Source organism: Bos grunniens, chromosome 16 (genome assembly GCF_055505025.1).
Source record: "Bos grunniens cultivar Pamir isolate PY7600 chromosome 16, Bosgru_T2T1.0, whole genome shotgun sequence".
Classification (NCBI taxonomy): Eukaryota; Metazoa; Chordata; class Mammalia; order Artiodactyla; family Bovidae; genus Bos; species Bos grunniens.
In genome coordinates, this window is record NC_141180.1 from 34,064,045 (window position 1) to 34,083,930 (window position 19,886).

Below are 19,886 nucleotides of genomic sequence, written 5' to 3' on the forward strand. Positions count from 1 at the left end.
ATTATGGGAGTAGGTCTGCAAAGGTCTTTACAACCTCCAGATATTCTTCTGATTCATTGTAATGACTAATTGTAGAGTATATAACTCCATTGCTAACACTAGCAAGGGGGTACTCTTTCTGCCCCCTTCTGATGCCTATGTCAGAAGCTTTCTCTATCTCCTTTATACTTTAATAAAACTTTATTATACAAAAGCTCTGAGCGATCAAGCCTCTGGCCCTGGACTGAATTCTTCTCCTCCAGAGGCCAAGAATCCCGGCATCTTTTAGTGGTTCAGCAACAACCTTTCACTACCACACAGGGAATGTTAAGGGTTTTAGGAGCTCTGTGCCAAGACCTAGGAACAAAAACCAAATACACATTTCTTATGATGCCACCCAAGAGAAATAAAAACATATGTCCACATAAAGGCCAAAAAGCTGGAGACACTGATATGCATCAGCTGATGAACGGATAAACAAGGTGGTAAGGTAAGGTAAGGTAAAGTCTCTTAGTTGTGTCCAACTCTTTGTGACTCCACAGACTGTAGCCTACCAGGCTTTTCCATCCATGGGATTTTCCGGGCAAGAGTACGGGAGTGGGTTGCCATTTTCTTCTCCAGAGGATCTTCCCAACCCAGGAATCGAACCCAGGTCTCCCGCATTGTAGGCAGATGCTTTACCGTCTGAGCCACAAGGGAAGTCTTAAACAAGGTGGTACGTATGCATAAGTGGAGTATTATGAAGGAAGCACTGACATGTGTGACAACACAGATGAACATTGAAAACATGGTGCTGAGTGAAAGAAACCAGACACAAAGACCACATCACTTGGCTTCAGTGACATGAAATGTTGAGAACAAGGAGATCTATAGAGAAGGAAAATGGATTAGGGGGAATGGAGAGAAATGGCTTTTCTCAAAGAGGTCACAAAAATGTTCTAAATTGGTGGCAGTGATGACTGCCCAACTCTGGATGTTCAAAAAGCCACTGAACTGCATACTTCAATGGATGACGCATCAATGGGATGCAAATTACAACTCAATAAAGCTGGTACAAAGGACCAGAATCCGCCCACTGGAGGAGGTTTCTCCCAAGTTCACTACATTGCCAGAGGATTAGCCAGTCACATGAGGACAGCTACCCCAGCCTCCCTCAACAAGTCCAAAAAAAAAAAAATCCCAGCTCAATGAGGGGAGAGTAGGGGAGAAGAGCAGACACCGGCAGCCCCCTTTGGCAGCCTGAGCACAGGCAGAGACCTGTCAGTACAGCAGCCTGCTCCGATCTCAGGGTGCTCTGAGCTCCATGCTCATCCCAAGCTCTCAAAGCCCACCTCCTCCAACAAAGCTGAGTGGGGTCCCTGAGGAAAAAGATGCCAGGTCTCCACTGAGGATGCATACACAGAGGGGCATGCTCAATCCCACAAAACACGCAGTTCACAACACCCAGCACCCACTGTCCACTCCAAACACTTACCAAGAAATCCTGAGTCACATGGCCTGGGCTGGACACCAAAGGCCTAGCATGGGTCAGGGCACACAATGTCCCTGTCATCCTACCTTGTAATGACACCAAATTTAGACGACAGAGCAGATCTGGTTCCAACAGCCTGGATGGAAGCCCAGCACCTCTGCCCGGGCCTCAGGCACCACTCCTGGGCAGTGACTGGCCTCCTGAAGGAAGCCTGCCTGCCCAGCGCACAGAGGCAGAGAGCCCGGGTGAGCAGCCTCATCCTGCAGAAAGCGGCCCAGACTGTTTACCCTGAGCCGGCACCGGGTTTAGCCCCCGCCTCTCTACCTTCAGGGTACCTCCCCAATGCTCAGAAATGCTGCAACTTTCGCACTCCCAGAGCGCCTACTCCCGGGATGGCCCCTCCTCCACGCAGCTGGCAGCTGCCGTGGCTCTCACAGGCTGCAGAGCCCAAGATACATCTGTGACCCAGCATGAAGTCACTGAGCTGGGCTCTCTGATAAGCAAACGAAGAATAAAGGTATCCACAGGATCACAGCGTGGTGGGACTGGAGGAAATGGGTGGGGCTGTAAACCACGCCCACGAAGGTTCAGCCTCCAGGACCATCAGTCAGGCAGGCAGGCAGACAAGCAGGAGCAGCCCCAGCCCCCTCCCGCGCCCCCGCCCGCTGGAAGGGCCTCCGCACAGCAGGTGGACACGAAGGCTGGGTCCAGAGAAGGCTGGGTCCAGAGACCGCTCAGGTGAGCAAGACGCCACCACCGCAGGGCGGAAGTTCATGGTCGCCATGTGAGGCTCTAGAGCCAAGGAAGACACACGTTCCCTGCCCCGGACTCCCAAGAAACAGAGGGTGGAGCTGTGACTCCTTTTTACTACTTTTTCTTTGGCTATGCTGGGTCTTAGTTGTGGCATGTGGGATCTTCCTGGACCAGGGATGGAACCCGTGTACCCTGCATTGGCAGACGAATTCTTAACCACTGGACCACCAGGAAAAGTCCCTCCTTGACCAGTAAGGAACAAGAGACTTTATTGACCTCTCTCCCCTTCCCTCTCTCTTTCCTCTCCTTAACCCTTCCTATCCTTCTGTTTTTCTAGTCCCCCGGTCCTGGATGCAGGAATCTGGTTGAAGGGCCCTCAGCCTGAGCTGAGGATTGGAGACTGATCACCTCCTCTTGGCAGAGCACTCGAATTCTGGTTCTGGTCTGGTCTGGTCTGATTTCTGGTAGGGTGGAGTTCCAGTCCTCCCTTCTCTGGGGGCCCAGGGAAAAGTCCCATAACACCTGGGTATCTGTAGGTGGCAGGAGACGTCTGTAAGGGCACCCCTTTCGCCCCCCCTCTCCCGCCTCCTCCCCCTTCTTCTTTCAACCTGGCTTCCTTCCCTCCTTTTGAAATCTTTGATGTTAGTACTTGGATCTGAAGTTCTGTGTCTCTATAGGAGGTTTTCTGAGAAACTGTATTCTTATATTTAAGGGCTTCCCTGGTGGCGCAGAGGTTAAAGCGTCTGCCTGCAACGTGAGAGACCTGGGTTCGATCTGTTAGGTAGGTATGTTAGGTAGGTAGAATAGGGAAAAGGAGTCCAAAATGGCGGTGGCTAAAAGACAAGGAAGGTCCGAGGACCGAGTGAAGACTTCAGGCAGAACAAACAGCACTCCTGGCTAAGCCCAATTTACATAGGGCAGGCCCAGGTGGAGGGAAAAAACATATAAAAGGAGGAGCCAAAGCGCTTTCTCACGGACTCTCTTTCCCGCGTGCCTGCGCTCCTTGTGTGACATCTATGCTGCCGTGACTCGGATATAAGCTGGCTGAAACAACCTCTGCGTGGAAGAGGCCAAGCACAACAGGAGCCCAACTCAGCGAAGCTCCCACGCTAGAAGCGGAAGGTGAAGAAACCCAGTGCTGGGGAAAGCCCATCGTGCTGGAAACCAGGACAGAGAAAAATGAACTCAGCAGAAAGCTCACGCGGCCCAGTCTCAGATTCCAGGAGACCTCCGGTTAAGGTAAGAGGTCCTCGCTCCTATGGCTGGAGGGACCTGTACAATCTCTCGTTTCTTGTTTCCTCGAACCTCCCGCAAACAGGCGGGTGGCAGGGGCACAACTGAGGGACTCTGGAGAGGCTATTCCTCAGCATGTCCCAAAGGCGCTATCTGCTGAGCCCCAGTAGCTGTTACCCAAGCCGGTGGGGGTTCTTCTGTCCTTTCTCTTCTCTGTGCCAAGGATCAGACCAATGAAACTGCGAGCACTGGTCAGATATTTAGCAAATCTTCCAGTGGGCTATGTAGGGGATTCCTTGGCACATTTTTCCCACTGCTTTTTCCTCCTGTCCTTCAGCTCTCTCCCGGGACTCAAGCCCGGCCAAAACTAAAGAAACTCAGGCTCTGATGTCTCACTGTAAAAATTCATTGAGATACAAAGCGATAAGAAGTGGATTTGTTAGGACCCAGAGAGAAGCCACCCTTCACGGTGTGAACCGAGGGCAAGGCCATGGTATTAGGCCTGGCTAGGTTTTGTGAGGGGATCATCCCAGCCATAGGGGAACCACCCACTCCTCCCTCTTCTGACCTTGTGCCTTGGAGCTGTCCTGCCACCTCTGGGTGTGTCTGTTGCCTTATAGATTGGGGATTAAGGTTTACTTGAATTTGACTTGTCATCTTGGACCCAACTGATTCTAATTGGTTTACATTATACCCTTGTGCTATGTCATTCTTTCAAAGGTTGTGCTTTGCCCCGTTCCGTCCTGTTTCATGCTCTTTTCCTAAGCCCCATCCAGACCCACAAGGTTGCCTCTACAATCTTCTGAAGAGACAACCAGAAAATAGGTGGCCTTGGGAAGGAAATACTCTATAATATCCAACCCCCTAATCCTACCCAATACTGGTCACACTGGAGATCTTGGGGACACCCAAACTCCAGTCTGGGGGGTCCCAGGAGGTCGTCACGCCTCGACCTGCCCAGGGACCCAATCCTCGGGAGGCCATCACGCCTCGACCTGCCGGGGGATTCGATCTCTAGGAGGCTGTCACGCCTCAGCCTGCCTCGGGATCTGCACCCTGACCTGGGGACGCCTGGCTCTCAGGTTGTAACAGTTCTGGGTAGGATAAGCTTTAGAAAGACTTACCCCTAAGGAAGTCCACCCATGGAAACATAAAGAAGCCTATTACTTGTGGGACTGTGCCCAGTCTTAGCAATAACTCAGGAGCCCAATGAGAACCCCATTGCCTTTCTGGAGAGGCTAAAAGAGGCACTCCAAAAGTTTACCAACCTGGACTTAGACTCTTACGAGGGACGGGTGATTTTAAAGGACAAATTCCTGTCCCAGTGTGCATCAGATATCAGAAATAAGTTACAGCAGCTACAGTAGCAGGACCCTGCTGCCTCTTTAGATGAGATGGTCCAGACAGCTACCAATACCTTTTATAACAGGGAACAGGAGGAGGCCAAGGCCCAGGAGAAGGAGAGAAAGAAAGAGACAAGGCATGCCCAGATCCTGGCCGCCCTCCAGAGAAGCCCTATGGCAAACCCCAAGTCCTTGAGGGACAAGGCAGATGCCTAATCTGTAGACAGGCGGGGCATTGGGTCAAAGAATGGCTTTGGACAAGTCTCCTAGAATGGCTTGCCACAAATGCCATCAACTGGGACATTGGGCAGCACTCTGCCCTCAGGACCCAAGAGCCTCAAGGTCAAGCGCCAAGCCTACCCTCATGATGGTTCAAGAGCACTGAAGCGGGCCGCTCCAGCCAGCCCGCCTGTCACAGATAACCATCATGGGGCTGGAGCCAAGGGTGCAACTGGATGTGGCAGGTAGGTCCGAGAATTTCTTGGTTGACACAGGAGCTACCTACTCTGTCTTGATCTCCTACTCCAGAGCCTTCTCCTCCAAAACCTGTACCATTTTGGGTGCTACAGGAAAAGCAACTACTAAAAGATTCACCCGAGCACTTCTTTGTTGCTGGGATGGACAAATATTTTCTCACCAGTTTCTGGTGGTCCCTGAGTGTCCTACCCCCTTATTGGGAAGAGATATACTCACTAAACTGGGGACCACCCTTGTGATGGGAAGTTCTTCAGCCCCTAGAGCTCTACAGCTCCTGGTTACTACTGAAGAACCCATTACACCTCCAATAGAGAGGGACCAAAAACTATGGGAAGACAAAATTAACCCCCAGGTGTGGGATCAGGGGATTCCTGGACAAGCCTACCAAGCTGAACCGGTCATCATTGTCCTCTGAGATCCCACTCGGTTTCCTAACCAGAAACAATATCCTCTCAAAAGAGAGGCTCGGGAGGGACTACAGCCTTTAATAAATAAATTCCTTGCTTGTGGGCTATTGGTCCCTACCAGTTCGCCATGTAACACCCCAATCCTCTCAGTAAAGAAAAAAGATGGAACCTGGCGAATGGTTCAAGATCTCCGGATCATAAATGAAGCTGTAGTCCCCCTCCATCCCACAGTACCCAATCCCTATGTAATCTTGGGAGAAATCCCACCCAGTGCCAAATGGTTTACAGTCTTGGATCTCAAAGATGCATTTTTTTGCATATCACTGGCTAAAGAATCCCAATACCTTTTTGCCTTTGAGTGGGAGGCCCCAGGAGAAAAACACCAACAGATGACTTGGACAGTATTACCTCAGGGCTTCAGAGATAGCCCCCACCTGTTTGGACAGGCCCTTAGCTGGGATCTCCTAGATCTGGACCTAGGACCTAATGGGAAAATATTACAATACGTAGATGACCTACTAATCTGCTCTCCAGATAAGAAAAGTGCCCAACAACATGCAGTTCAGGTTCTAAACTTCTTGGCAGAAAGGGGATATAAAGTCTCCGGTGCTAAGGCACAGATGGTCGAGACAAAGGTCACTTACCTGGGAGTTCAGATTACACACGGGTCCAGGAGGCTGTCCTCTGATTGGGTACAAGGAATCCTCCAGTTGCCCTCCCCCACGACTCGAAAACAATTGCGAGCTTTCCTGGGGCTAACTGGTTATTGTAGAATCTGGATACCCAACTATGGTCTAATTGCCCAGCCCTTATATGAAAGCTTAAAGGGACGAGATGATTCAATCCCACTGATGTGGGGAACTCCTCAAAAGGAGGCAGAGGCTACACTAAAACAGGCCTTAACTCAGGCACCTGCCTTGAGGTTGCCAGACCCAGAAAAAGCATTCCAACTTTATGTCCATGAAAGGGAGGGAATAGCCTTGGGAGTGTTAACTCAAAGGCTGGGATCTGAGCCCCAGCCTGTAGCTTACTTATCCAAGAGGCTCAATCCAACTTCCCAAGGTTGGCCCCCCTGCCTTCGAAATCTTGCAGCTATTGCGATCATGATAGAAGATGCTTTAAAACTCTCCTTTGGGGACAAACTAACTATTTTTACCAGCCACCAAGTAAAACAACTCCTAAATGGGAGAGACCATTTATGGATGTCTGATCAAAGAATCCTCAGATATCAAGTAATGCTGATGGAAAATCCAGGCCTCACTATATCCCCTTGTGAGGTTCTTAACCCAGCCACCCTCCTCCCTACCCCCGAGGGCTGTCTCCCATTTCACTCTTGTCTAGAAACCTTGGACCACTGGACAAAACCCCGAGAGGGATTGTCAGAAGATCCTCTGACCAATCCTGAGGAAATCTGGTACACTGATGGGAGCAGCTTTGTCGTGGATGGAAAAAGAAGAGCCGGGTATGCAGTAGTCTCCAATTTTGAGACCATAGAGGCTAAGCCTCTGCCACCAGGTACTTCAGCCCAATTAGCTGAGCTCATAGCCCTGACTCGAGCTTTAGAGCTGGGAAAAGGAAAAAGAATAGCCATTTACACTGACTTCAAGTATGCCTTTCTGGTGCTACATGCACATGCGGCTGTTTGGAAAGAAAGGGGCCACTTGACCACCCGAGGGTCCACAATCAAATATGGTGATCAGATTCTTCGACTCTTGGAGGAAGTCCATCTGCCCAGAGGTTTCAGTCTCCCACTGTAAAGGACACCAAAAAGGGAACACGGAAGTGGCACGAGGGAACCAAGCAGCTGATCAGGCAGCTAGGAGAGCAGCATTACAGAACCATGACCTAATAGGGATTGCCACCTTAGTTCCACAGACTAATTTGCCAGAAACTCCTTCATATACTGAAGGTGAGACTCTTAAAGCTAAGAGCGAGGGCTTTCAAGATCATCATATGGGGTGGTTCCAAAAGGAGGGACTCCTTTTTCTGCCTGGAAACCTCCAATGGAAGTTGGTTACTCCTTACATGCCACTACTCATTTAGGAGAAAAGGCCCTCCAAAGAGTACTAGAAAGGTCCTTCAGAGGAACAGGCTTCCAAACAACTGTAAGACAGGTGGTCTCCTCTTGTCCCACTTGCCAATTAAACAACCCCCAAGGAGCTCAAAGACCCGAGCTGGCCCAGCCCATCCAACGATGTGGGGCCTACCCAGGAGAGGACTGGCAGATGGACTTCACCCAGATGCCAGTTTCTCAAGGGTATAAGTACCTATTAGTTATGATAGATACATTCACAGGATGGATTGAAGGCTTTCCCACCCGGACTGAGAAGGCTGAGGAGGTGGTAAAAAAAAACCTGCTCCATGAAATCATTCCAAGATTTGGCCTGCCCAGGTCATTACAAAGTGACAATGGGACATCATTTACTTCTAAGGTCACCCAAGGAGTCTCGAAAGCATTGGGCATTACTTATTATCTCCATTGTGCCTGGAGGCCTCAATCTTCAGGAAAAGTAGAAAGAGCCAATCAATTCTTAAAATCAGCGATAAAAAAGATAACCCAGGAGACCTCCCTGGGATGGAAGGAGGCTTTACCAATAGCTCTCCTCCGCACCCGCATTGCCCCTAAGGAACAGGTTGGTCTTAGTCCTTATGAGATGCTATATGGGAGACCTTTTGTTTATGTCAATGATCCAGAGATCCTAGATCCAGAGGTTCAGACCCTCCAGTCTTATACCATAGCCATTGGGCAATTCCAACAGGATATACGCTTGTGGGGTATGAACCAGGACCCAAAAGATTCTAAAGAGTCACCACTATATGCTCCAGGAACTCAAGTCCTAATTAAAATCTGGAAAGATGGGTCCCCAAAGGCTCAACTCCAGCCCACGTGGAAGGGCCCCTACCCTGTAATACTTTCTACCCCCATAGTCAAGGTACCAGGACATGACTCCTGGATTCACTACTCACGAGTCAAACCATGGAAAAAAACAGAAGAGGACACTCAATACACCTGTGAGCCCCTGGGAGATTTCAGATACCTATTCAGAACTACCAGTGAGTGCCATTCTAATGAACACCCCTAAAATCTGGTTTCTGGGGATAAGATTTCTCAGGATAACTCTAAGGAGCCAACACAGCTAGACAGAGACTGTACTCCAAGACAGACAGGAGATATATCTTCTGATCCCTGAACAAGGAGGGACTTGAGCTATCGTGGCGATGTGAATTTAAAATTGACCAATGTCCCTACTAGTCCTTGTTATGCTATATTGATGATGCTTATGATTATTCCATGTACTGTCAGTTGTCTAACCTGTTTTGTCTCTGCCTGGGTCAACCAGCTACAACATTCAGTGCCAGTTCAACAAAGGTACAAAACTACAGCCGACCACGGAAAACATCACACGCCCTTGGACACCGCTATAAGGACTACCTCAACGCCCCTATTCCCAAAGAATTGGGCCTCCCATCTCTTGAGGGGGGAATGTTAGGTAAGTAGAATAGGGAAAAGGAGTCCAAAATGGTGGTGGCTAAAAGACAAGGAAGGTCCGAGGACCAGAGTGAAGACTTCAGGCAGAACAAACAGCACTCCTGGCTAAGCCCAATTTACATAGGGCAGGCCCAGGTGGAGGAAAAAAACATATAAAAGGAGGAGCCAAATCGCTTTCTCATGGACTCTCTCTCCCGGGTGCCTGCGCTCTTTTCTTTCTCTCTCTCTCTCTCTCTCTCCTGCTATCTTCTACATAAAATAGAGCTGTAACACTGATTTGCCTAAGAGCTGTAGCACGGTTTCTCCAAGACCCGAGAGCTGTGCGCGCCGAGCGCTTCAATGTCCGTTGCTCCAAATCTTTGTTGTGACGAGACAAAGAACCAAGGAACATACACTCGCGTGACAGATCCCTGGGTCGGGAAGATCTCCTGGAGAAGGAAATGGCAACCCACTCCAGTATTCTTGCCTGGAGAATCCCATGGACGGAGGAGTTTGGTGGGCTACAGTACAGTCCACGGGTCGCAAAGAGTCGGACACGACTGAGTGACTTCACTTTCACTTTCTTATTCTTTAATGTGGACAACATTAAGAGGCTTTCCCCAGTAGAGAGAAGGCAGTAGGTTCCAAAGTCCCCAGCAAACAGCTTCAAAAGGTGGGCTCTGGCTCCCCTCTGGCTTCCAGGTGTGACTGATGCAGGGAAGAAGCCTATTTTGACTCCACAGTGCAACTGTTTTTTTGACTTGCTTTCCATTGCTTTTGTTATTATAATCATACTTAATGGCGGGCCTGGAAGACCCTGCCCCTCTGCTTGACTGTAAACTAAGGAGCCTTTGTTCAGCTTCTGGAGAGACAGTTTGTCCCAGACCAAACCAGTCGATCCTAAAGGAAATCAATCCTGAATATTCATTAGAAGGACTGATGCTGCAGCTGAAACTCCAATACTTTGGCCACCTGATGTGAAGAGCCAATGCTTTATAAAAGACCCTGATGCTGGGAAAGATTGAAGGCAGGAGAAGGGGACGACAGAGGATGAGACGGTTGAATGGCATCATCAACTCAATGGACATGAGTTTGAGCAAGCTTTGGGAGTTGGTGATGGACAGGGAGGCCTGGTGTACTACAGTCCATGGGGTCACAAAGAGTCCACACAACTGAAAGACTGAACAGTAACAAGCTGTGAATAGAAGAGATTAACACACCCCTTCTAAGGCTGGCCATTCCCTTGGAGATGTTTTATAAGACTGAAGACCCTTTCACTTTACTTCCCCACTGCACCTCCGTCTCCATTCTGCCTTTTGACTTTAGTCCTCCTTGTTTCTTTCTCTCTGATGTATAAAAGAACCTGCATCCAGACCCCAAGAAGATGGTTATTTTGAGGCGCTAGCCTGCCATCTTCTCGGTCAGCTGGCTTTCCGAATACAGTCATTTTCCTTGCCTCAACACCTCATCTCTCGAATTCACTGGCCTGTTGTGTGATGAGCAGAGCGAGCTTGGACTTGGTAACAAGACTGAAAGAAATCTCAGAGGGCACAGGTTGGCATTTGTAAATATCTCAGCATTTCCTCCAAGAGATGAAGACTCTGTTTTAAAACCAGACTACAGGAATTCTCTGGCAGTTCAGTGGTTAGGATTTGGCACTTTCACTGCCAAGGCCCCAGGTTCAATCCCTGGTCAGGGAACTAAGATCCCACAAGCCATGCCGCAGGGCCAAAGAATAAAAATAAAAACAGAACCACAAAACAATTACCCACCTAAAACAATACAATTTCATTAATATAACTTTTTCTAATTGGCTTTACTCAACAGCTTGTGAATTTGGCAGCATCCCATTTAACAAGCAGAAAGGAGATCCTCTCAATAGCACTAAATATCAAGTAAGTGCTCAAGTTTCCTCAGCTACGTTCAAAACGTTTTGAAATCTGCAGTTGTGAACACTTTTCTTTTTGACTGCACTTCATAGCATGCGGAACCTCACCAATGGACTGCCAGAGAATTCCCCTTTTTTTTTCTTAAGGTGAGGTAATTGCATTGTAGTTATGGCTTTTTAAAAAATAGTAATAACCTTTACTGAGGTACAATGTGTGTACCATAAAATCACCTACAGTTCACTTTTGAAAAGTGTATACACCTGTGAGGGGAAGCACACTCTGAAACCGCCCACCCTGGCCAGGCAACCCTAGTCGTCATTTGTGTGAGTTATTTTACGACAGGAGAACCTCGTAAGGAACACGGAACTAGTAAGTCACCACCAACCAGAAGAGCTCAGCAAAGGTCAAAAGGAGACACCATATGTCTGACCAACTCCCAGAATCCTTTCTCTGGCATCCATCTTGCCTGAGCTACCTGTGTGCCACCACGAGGGTATGATTGACCAAGGACATCCCAGAAACTAACCCCATCACCATAAAACCCAAGACTGCGAGCCACCAGGCAGAGCAGTCCTCCTGGGCTCCCTTACCCTACTTCTCTCCGCCCAGGCGCCCCTCGCCAATAACATCTCTTGCTTTGTGTCAGCTCATGTGTCTCCTCAGACAGTTCATTTCTGTGTGTTAGACAAGAGTCCTGTTCTCTGGCCCTGGCCTTAAGGGGTCCCCCTTCCCACCACACACCTGTGTAAGGGACCACAGCTGTGACGGAACATTTCCAGCACAGCACAAAGTGCCCTCCTGCCCCTCTGCACTTGGTTTCCCCCCAGCTCTGGCCCCTGGCACACAGGCCTGCTTTCTATCACTACAGTTCTGCCTTTTCTAGAATTTCTCATTAATGGAGTCAGATACTCAGTGTAGCTCTTTGAGTTTTGTGTGTGTGTGTATCAGTGATTCTTGCTGCTGTTGCCGAGTACTTTTCATTATCTCTTTATCAGACAATGAAGATGTGAGTTCTTTCCAGCTTTGGGTAATTATGGAAAAAGTTCACAGGGACTTCCCTGGTAGTCCAGGGGTTAAGACTCCGTATTTCCACTGCAGGGCCTGTGGGTTCAATCCCTGGTCTGGGACCTAGGGTCCCACAGGCCTCATGGCGTGGACAATGAAAAACCCAGAAATTCCTTAGCATCTTTATCGAGGGACTAGTCAAGTTTCCCCCAAGTATCTCATAAACACTCTAAAATCAGATTTTGTTGATTTTCTACTGAAATCATTTGTATACAGGAAATCAGGATTTATAACAAGGTTCCTCTGTTGGTCAGATATAGGTAGCCTGTGAGTACGTGACCAGAGAGTTTACCCTCCTCCTCAGGATACCTCTGAGAGTAAAAGGAAGTGGACCAGGAGGTTCATACACACAGTCACCACCCCAGGTTGGGACCCCCTCCCCAGAGAAAGCCCACCCACGGGGGAACGCAACTCCTGGGCTGCCTGGCCAGGTTACAGGCGGAGGTGGGATGGTGGGTGAGCACAGCCTCACCCACCACAGGCTCCCTGGGCTGCAAGGACTGCATCTTCAGCCACAAGCGCCCACATCTCCACAGGAAGGAAGCCAGCACTGGGCATCGTTTTATGGAATGTTCCAGAACACTACCTTCAAGTGTGGTTTCTCTAACTCAGATTCTGTGTTTTTATTAACTCTGCTGTGAGCCCAAAGACAAAGCCCCGAAGAGAAAAAAATTCCAAACAGGCCTACTTCGAAAATATTGTGAGTTCAGTTCTAGTAAAACGCATATCGCAATAAAGCAAATCACAGGACTGTTTTGGTTTCCAGTGCATACAAAAGTTACACTATTAAATGTGCAATAGGATTATGCCTAAAAAAATAGGGTACACCCCTTAACTTAAAAAACATTTTATTTTATACCTACGGCATGGGGAATATAGCCAATATTTATAACTATAAATGGAGTATGGATTTCCCAGCTGGTGTTAGTGGTAAAGAATCCACCTGCCAATGCAGGAGACGCAGGTTCCATCCCTGGGTCAGGAAGACCTCCTGGAGGAAGACATGGCAACACATTCAAGTATTCTTGCCTGGACAATTCCATAGATAGAGAAGCCTGGCAGGCTACAGTCCATGGAGCCACAGAGAGTTGGACATGACTGAGCACTGACTACACTGCATATCTATATCGTATATGCATGCATGCTAAGTCAGTCGTGTCTGACTCTTTGCGATACTATGAACTGTAGCTTGCCAAATTCCTCTGTCCTTGGGATTCGCCAGGCAAGAATACCAGAGTGGGTTGCCATGCCCTCCTCCAGGGGATCTTCCCAACCCAGGGATCAACCTGTGTCTCCTGCAGCTCCTGTATTGCAGGTGGATTCTTTACTGCTGAGCCACCAGGGAAGCCCACCTATATTGTATACCTATAACTTGTATAATATTATACAGTAACTATGCTTCAATTAAAAAAATTTTTAATTAAAAAGAATTTATCACCAAAAAAATGCTAACCCTCAGGAATTCCCTGGTGGTCCACTGGTTAAGAATTTGCTTTGCAATGCAGGGGACATGGGTTTGATCCCTGGTTGGGGAACTAAGATCTCACATGCCTTGGAGTAACTAAGCCTGTGGACCACAACTACTGAGCCCATGCTCTGAAACAAAAGGCACCCTGGTGCCACAACAAAGAGCTCACATGCTGCAACCAAGACACAATGCAGCCAAATAAATGAATAAGTGTTTTAAAAAAATGCTAACGTGGCCAAAAAAATTAATAAATGTTTAAAAAAAAAATTGCTAACCATTACCTGACAATGCAAAGTGGCCACAAAACCTTCAGTTTGCAACAACAACAACAAAAAAATACATTACCTTCATTCTGGAATTAAGTGAGACACAATGAGGTGTACCTGTACTAAATTCAGGTCCATCCATTCATCTTTACTGGCATATCTACCAACTGTACCTATCACCAATGCAATGGACATGAACTTGGACAAACTCTGGGAGGTGGTGAGGGACAGAAAGACCTGGCACGCTGCAATCCATGGGGGTCACAAAGAGTCGGACACAATTAGGCAACTGAACACCACCACCAGCCGTATACTGTCACCCTGCTTATTTAACTTATATGCAGAGTACATTATGTGAAATGCCATGCTGGAAATCACAAGCTGGAATCAAGATTGCCAGGAGAAATATCAACAACCTCAGATATGTAGATGACACCACTCTTATGGCAGAAAGCAAAGAGAAACTAAAGAGCCTATTGATGAAGGTGAAAGAGGAGAGTGAAAAAGCTGGCTTAAAATTCAACCTTCAAAAAACAAAGATCGCGGTATCTGGTCCCGTCACTTCAGGGCAAATAGATGGTGAAAAAGTAGAAACAGGACAGATTTTCTTTTCTTGGGCTCCCAAATCAATGTGGACAGTGACTGCAGCCATGAAATTAAAAGGCAGTTGCTCCAAAAAAATAAAAAATAAAAGGTGGTTGCTCCTTGGCAAAGCTATGACAAACCTAGACAGCGTATTAAAAAGCAGACAAGTCACTTTACAGACAAAGGTCTGTATAGTCAAAGATATGGCTTTTCCAATAGTCACGTATGGATGTGAAAGCTGGAGCATAAAGAAGGTCTAGCACAGAAGAATTGATGCTTTCAAACTGTGATGTTGGAAAAGACTTGAGAGTCCCTTAGACTGCAAGGAGATCAGACCAGTCAATCCTAAAGGAAATCAGTCCTGAATATTCACTGGAAGGACGGATGCTGAAGCTAAAGTTCCAATACTTTGGCCACCTGATGCGAAGAACTGACTCATTGGAAAAGACCCTGATGCTGGGAAAGAATGAAGGCAGGAGGAAAGGGGGGCAACAGAGGACAAGATGGTTGGATGGCATCACTGACTCAACGGACATGAATTTGAGCAAACTCCAGGAGATAGTGAAGGACAGGGAAGCCTGGCATGCTGCAGTCCATGTGGTCCCAAAGAGTCGGACATAACTTAGCTACTGAACAATGAACAACAACCTTCAAAACGCAATAAATTGAAACGCAATAAAATGAGGTGTAATTGTACTAAAATTCAGGTCCATTTCATTCATCTTTATTGGCATCAGGTGCTTTGCTGGGCATTCCTGGCACAAGAGAAAACAAAGCAGTCCCTGAGCTCAAGACACTTAGGAGCAGATTTACATGGAAAAGCAGGGCAAGCAAAAGAAAACCTTGTGGACTTGACACATCTACCTACAAACAAAGGATTCCAGGTTACCTGCCCGGGAGACTGTGTCTGCCAAGGTCTCTCTCCATTGGCTCTGTTGCTGGAGAGCTAACTACAGTCCCCACAAAGTTTCCCCAAGCTTCCCTTAGGAAACCTTGCCATCAGAGACGTACCAGGAATCCTGGTTTTTAAAATCCTCTCCTTACTACACTGTCCCATAAGGTAGCCACCAGCCACAGGAAGCCAGCCTGTTTACACTTAAACAAATTTAAATGTGGGACTCCCCTGGTGGCTCAGTGGTAAAGAACCTGCCTGCCCGTGCAGGAGACAAGGGTTCAATCCTTGGGTTGGGTTCGATCCTTGGGTGGGGAAGATTCCCCTGGAGAAGGAAATGGCAACCCACTCCAGTATTCTTGCCTGGGAAATCCCATGGACAGAGGAGCCTGGTGTGCTACAGTTCATGGAGTCACAAGAGTCCGACATGACTTACGCAACAATCCTCCACATCCAACTGCACCTCAATCGCCACTCAGTAGCCACTTGTGGCTAGTGCCCGGCACGCTGCAGACACAGAGCATCTCCATCACACTCTTTATGGGACATGACCTTTAACTTCATTTGGACCAACACCTAGGAGCTCCTACTAGGGGCCCATGCTGATGCCACAATTGAGCCTCACAACTAGATGTGAATGTGAGCTTGAGCAGTAGACAAAACATGACAGTGGGGGACTTCCCTTGTGTCCAGTGGCTAAGACTGTGCTTCCCCTGCAGGGGATGCAGGTTCAGTTCCTGGTCAGGGAAGTCCCACGAGCCATAAGGTGTGGCAAAAAAAAAACCAAAAAAACCACAATGGAACACCTGACAGGGAACAACCCACCAGTTGCCTTCACTCCCTTGGCTAGCTGGGTCCAAGGCCACCCTGGTCCAAGTCTGTAACCTCTGAGAGCCTCATTTTCCCCTATCTGTAAAATGACAGAGTTGGGCTGGGAGTTTCTGGGGGTCATTCCCATCTGACATTCTAGAACTCTGGGTCAAACAAGGGAAAAAGCAATTTGTTAACAAAATATGAATTAGCATCACTAAGAATAAAACCAAAGAAAAAGGCTCTTCTGAGACTTTAAATGCTGTTGCAGAGCTTTCTTGTGGGGCTCAATCATAACGAAGGTACATGGGACTTCCCTGGCAGTCCAGCTGTTAAGACACCTCGCTTTCAATGCAGGAAGCACAGGTTTGATCCCCGGCTGCATCCAGGAAAGAAAAGAAGGAGACAGCACACCGCAGTGGCTTGCTATCCAAAGTTCAGGCTCTGAGGTAAACTGCTCCTTTTGTTTACAACTGCCTAGTGCTAAGAGTTGGGCATGACTGAGCGATTTCACTTTCACCTTTCACTTTCATGCATTGGAGAAGGAAATGGCAACCCGCTCCAGTATTCTTGCCTGGAGAATCCCAGGGACAGAGGAGCCTAGTGGGCTGCCGTCTATGGGGTCGCAAAGAGTCAGACACGACTGAAGCGACTTAGCAGCAGCAGCACTGTGCTAAAGGTTTTATATCTCACAGTAACAACAGGCACAAGACAAGAATACTGAGGTCTGAAGCCCACACCAGCAAGAGGCCAAACTGGCATTCCAACCACGCCCTCAGCTTCCTGAGTCTGGGTCCCGCTTCTCAGACAAAAAAAGCTTCCATGTACTTACAAAGTGGAAGCCATTCTGCCAGGCCCTGGATAACACTTTGTTTAGCATCTGGAGCACGCATGATAAAATGAGGGTCAAAAAGTTAGCCAGCTTCCAAGAGGCAGAGGCCATATTCACAGCTAGACCTGGCACTGCCTTCCCCAGCCTTTAGAGCCCCTCTCCCTTCAACACCTCCTTCTGAACCAAGAGCATGGGACAACTCTTGTCTAGGATGGTGGAGGTTGTGGGATCCTCTCCCTGCTAGACTGTGAACTCCCTAAGCTGGGAACCCTCCCTCGGGGGATTTCACTCCTTGAAGGCAACCAGGGACACTTAATTAAATTCATGGCTGGGCTGCTCTAGGCCAGAAGGCTCCTCTTTCAACAAGAGGTGTCTGCTCAGATGTCCTTAAAGGGCTCCACCCTGCTGCTACCTCCACTACAGTGTCCTGGGGTTTCTCTGGGCCAAGTCCTTGTGACCAGGGACCTCATCACAACCCCCTTCCACTCTCTTTGACAGTTGTGTTGGCCACCTGAGGCTCACCTCCACCAGGGATCCCACCCCCATGTCCCAAATCCAAGACAACGTGCCACTGTGAAATCAGAGAGGCAACCAAGTAAGCAGGCATTATGAGCAAGAAGTGTGGGCCCATGTGTAAGTGCCTAAGGCTGTTTATTAACTATATTAGAAGCTGGTTTTTAAAAAAGTACTATGTATAGATGGCTATTCACCATCCTGATGAAGTATTAATAAATAAAAGCCCAGCCTTCCATGAGTAGACTGAAATCAGTATCTACTTTTGCAGGGAGCAGGTGGAAAACAGGTGGGTCTGGAGACAGGAGACCTGTCAGGAGCTGCACCCCCTCCCTCCTCCTGTGGCTGAATGACCTTAAGAGTCTCCTAGGATCCCTGTCATCCACCCTCCCGGAAATGCCGGGCACACCAAACCAGACGCAAATAATGAACAAACCCTTTGTAAATGATGAGCTCCAAGGTCACTTGGCCATCATGAGGTAGAGACTGACCCCAAGAACCTGATTCCAGGCCTGTCTGTCTCTTAGGATCAGTTACTTCGATTACTATCCCCCTAAACCTGGAGAAGGTGGGGCCAGGACAGTCACACAGCCAATAACAAATCAATGGCACAAGGCTCTCTCAAAAATTTCCTCTCCCTAGAAAAGTCAAAACTGACCTTGAGGTCGGGACAGGACTCCGACTGAGTCAGAAGTAGGACTGGATTCAGGGGACCCCACGGATCCAGCTCAGCGCGCCTAGCCTTTGTCTCTTCCGAGACGTCAATATCCTCAGGAAACTAACTTGGCTTGAACCCAAAGTCAGTGTGACGCCAAACCTCAGAATCTGAGGAGCCGAGCCAAATAGGAAGGTGCTGTCACTGTCAGTGGTGCAGGAAGCACAGGCCCTGCCTGCAGGCTCAGCGCCTGCAGGGCCTTCCAGACTCCTCGCCCTTCCTCAGCTCAGGCTATACCCGCTTCCGTTCGGTTCGAGGGAATGGAAGGTAACCTTGAGGTTACCCTGCTCCGGTCGGAAATGAGCCGGCTCGAGGTCTTGCGCATCCTCCGGCCCTCTACCCACCAGCACCGGAGGAGGAAGGCTGGGGTGGGCCCCTGACAAGAACCCTTTACCCCCATTCTGTAAGATGCTTCTGGGCTCAATGGACCATCCTCTGTTCTTCGCTCTGCTGTCAGAAGGGAAAGGTATTTCCTCTTCTTCCGGTTAACAGCCGCCTCCCCCACAGCAAAACCTGGGCAGGGTACTGCAAGGACTGCGTAACTGCAGCCCTCGCCCACTCGGGCGCGTACTCCAGGGCTCAAAGGGTTCTGGCCGCCGCCCAGCCGAGTGGGTTACCTGCGCAGCACATGTCCGGGGATCCGGATGGCTTTGCACCACCGCCCGGATAACGACCTCGAATTAGGGATCTCAGTGGGACCTGGGGTGAGGCCCCAGCATGCTCAGCCACCCCGCGGGGCGGAGCTGGGCGGGGCGCGGGGGGCCGCGCTCCGACCCCCGCCCTGGGAAGGGCGCCGCGCCGTTTCCTCGCGCAAACGGCCTGCGTGACCGCGGCGCCGCCCAAGAGATGCGCCGGAGGCCGGCGCGGCGGCGCGCGGGGAGGCTGCCGGCTCTGTGGCATCTAAGGAGCATCCCGGCCGCGGCGGGGGGGCAGGATCCGGAGGTGACCGGTTCGGCGGAGGCGGGGACTGGGTAGGGGAGAGCGTGGGGCCGATGGGGGTCCGCCAGGCCCCCTGGCCGCCCGCCCGCCCGCCCGCCCGCCGTGCGCCCCTCTTACCGGCAGATCTGGATGGCAGACGGGGTCTCGGCGGCGGGGCCCGACATTGTGGCGGCGGCGGGCGGCTGAGGGAGCGCGCAGGTATCTAGCAGGCCGGGCGCGGAATGAATGAGTCCGGGGGGCGCCATGGAGGGGGAGGGGAGAGGAGGAGCCATAGCGCCAGAGAGGCGGGGCCTGGTCGCCGAAGGCGAATCGAACGCAGCTTCCCTCGAAGCTCCGCCCCGCATACCCGCCCTCGCCCTGCCCCCGGGCCGGTGTCCGCTCCCCCGGCGTCCGGTTCTGGCGGCGGAGGGGCGCCGCTTCCAGAAGGTTCGGCGGCGGTTGGGCGGCGCCTACACGGGACTGGGCGGCGGCGAGAGTGAGCCTCGGCCCGCGCGGAGCGTGTTCATATGGGGCTTTCCCCCGCGCGTGCCCGACAGTTCGCGGGCCTAGGGGCGCGCCCACCGCGCGGCGGGGCCGTGCGCTGAGGCCTTGCCTTCTGCGTGGGCTGAAAAGCCAGCAGGAGGCCGCGGCAGGCACGCGCCTTCTCAGATCAGCCCTGAGAGGAATTTGGGGGCGGTTTATCGTAAAGGAACCTTCATGGCCGAGCTGGGAGGCACGTGAGTGCACCAACCTGGGAGCCCGGAACCATCAGGCCTCAGCGAGTGCCTCTGCTGCAGGGAC

The 19,886-nt window shown here is 50.0% G+C and overlaps 1 protein-coding gene and 1 long non-coding RNA gene across 12 annotated transcripts in view; one reads left to right on the forward strand and one right to left on the reverse strand.

The window, feature by feature from the left end:
* The window catches only part of ACOT7 (acyl-CoA thioesterase 7), a 108,152-nt gene extending 88,569 nt beyond the window's left edge, over positions 1-19,583 (reverse strand). For 3 of the 9 annotated variants that reach the window (XR_015143327.1, XM_086344214.1, XM_086344212.1), the window contains exon 1: positions 19,224-19,583. Coding sequence is in view for 3 of the 9 variants with exons in the window: in XM_086344214.1 (XP_086200340.1) it covers positions 19,224-19,450 (227 nt within the window). In the remaining 6 variants the exon portion in view is untranslated. Of the gene's footprint in view, positions 1-1,536; positions 1,998-18,110; positions 18,989-19,223 lie in introns of those variants that run through there. The other 6 variants (XR_015143328.1, XM_086344219.1, XM_086344216.1 and 3 more) reach the window with 3 other exon arrangements.
* Positions 2,032-11,060, forward strand: LOC147356556 (uncharacterized). 3 transcript variants are annotated; one of them, XR_015143330.1, is made up of 4 exons: positions 2,032-2,454; positions 2,541-3,442; positions 7,005-7,178; positions 9,005-10,593. It is a non-coding gene; the product is annotated as an uncharacterized LOC147356556 (long non-coding RNA). The 3 variants fall into 3 exon arrangements; XR_015143332.1 differs by lacking the exon at positions 2,032-2,454 and adding an exon at positions 10,960-11,060 and having other exon boundaries at positions 2,916-3,442; positions 9,005-9,154; XR_015143331.1 differs by lacking the exons at positions 2,032-2,454; positions 2,541-3,442 and having other exon boundaries at positions 4,875-7,125.
* Positions 19,584-19,886: the final 303 nt, after the last annotated feature.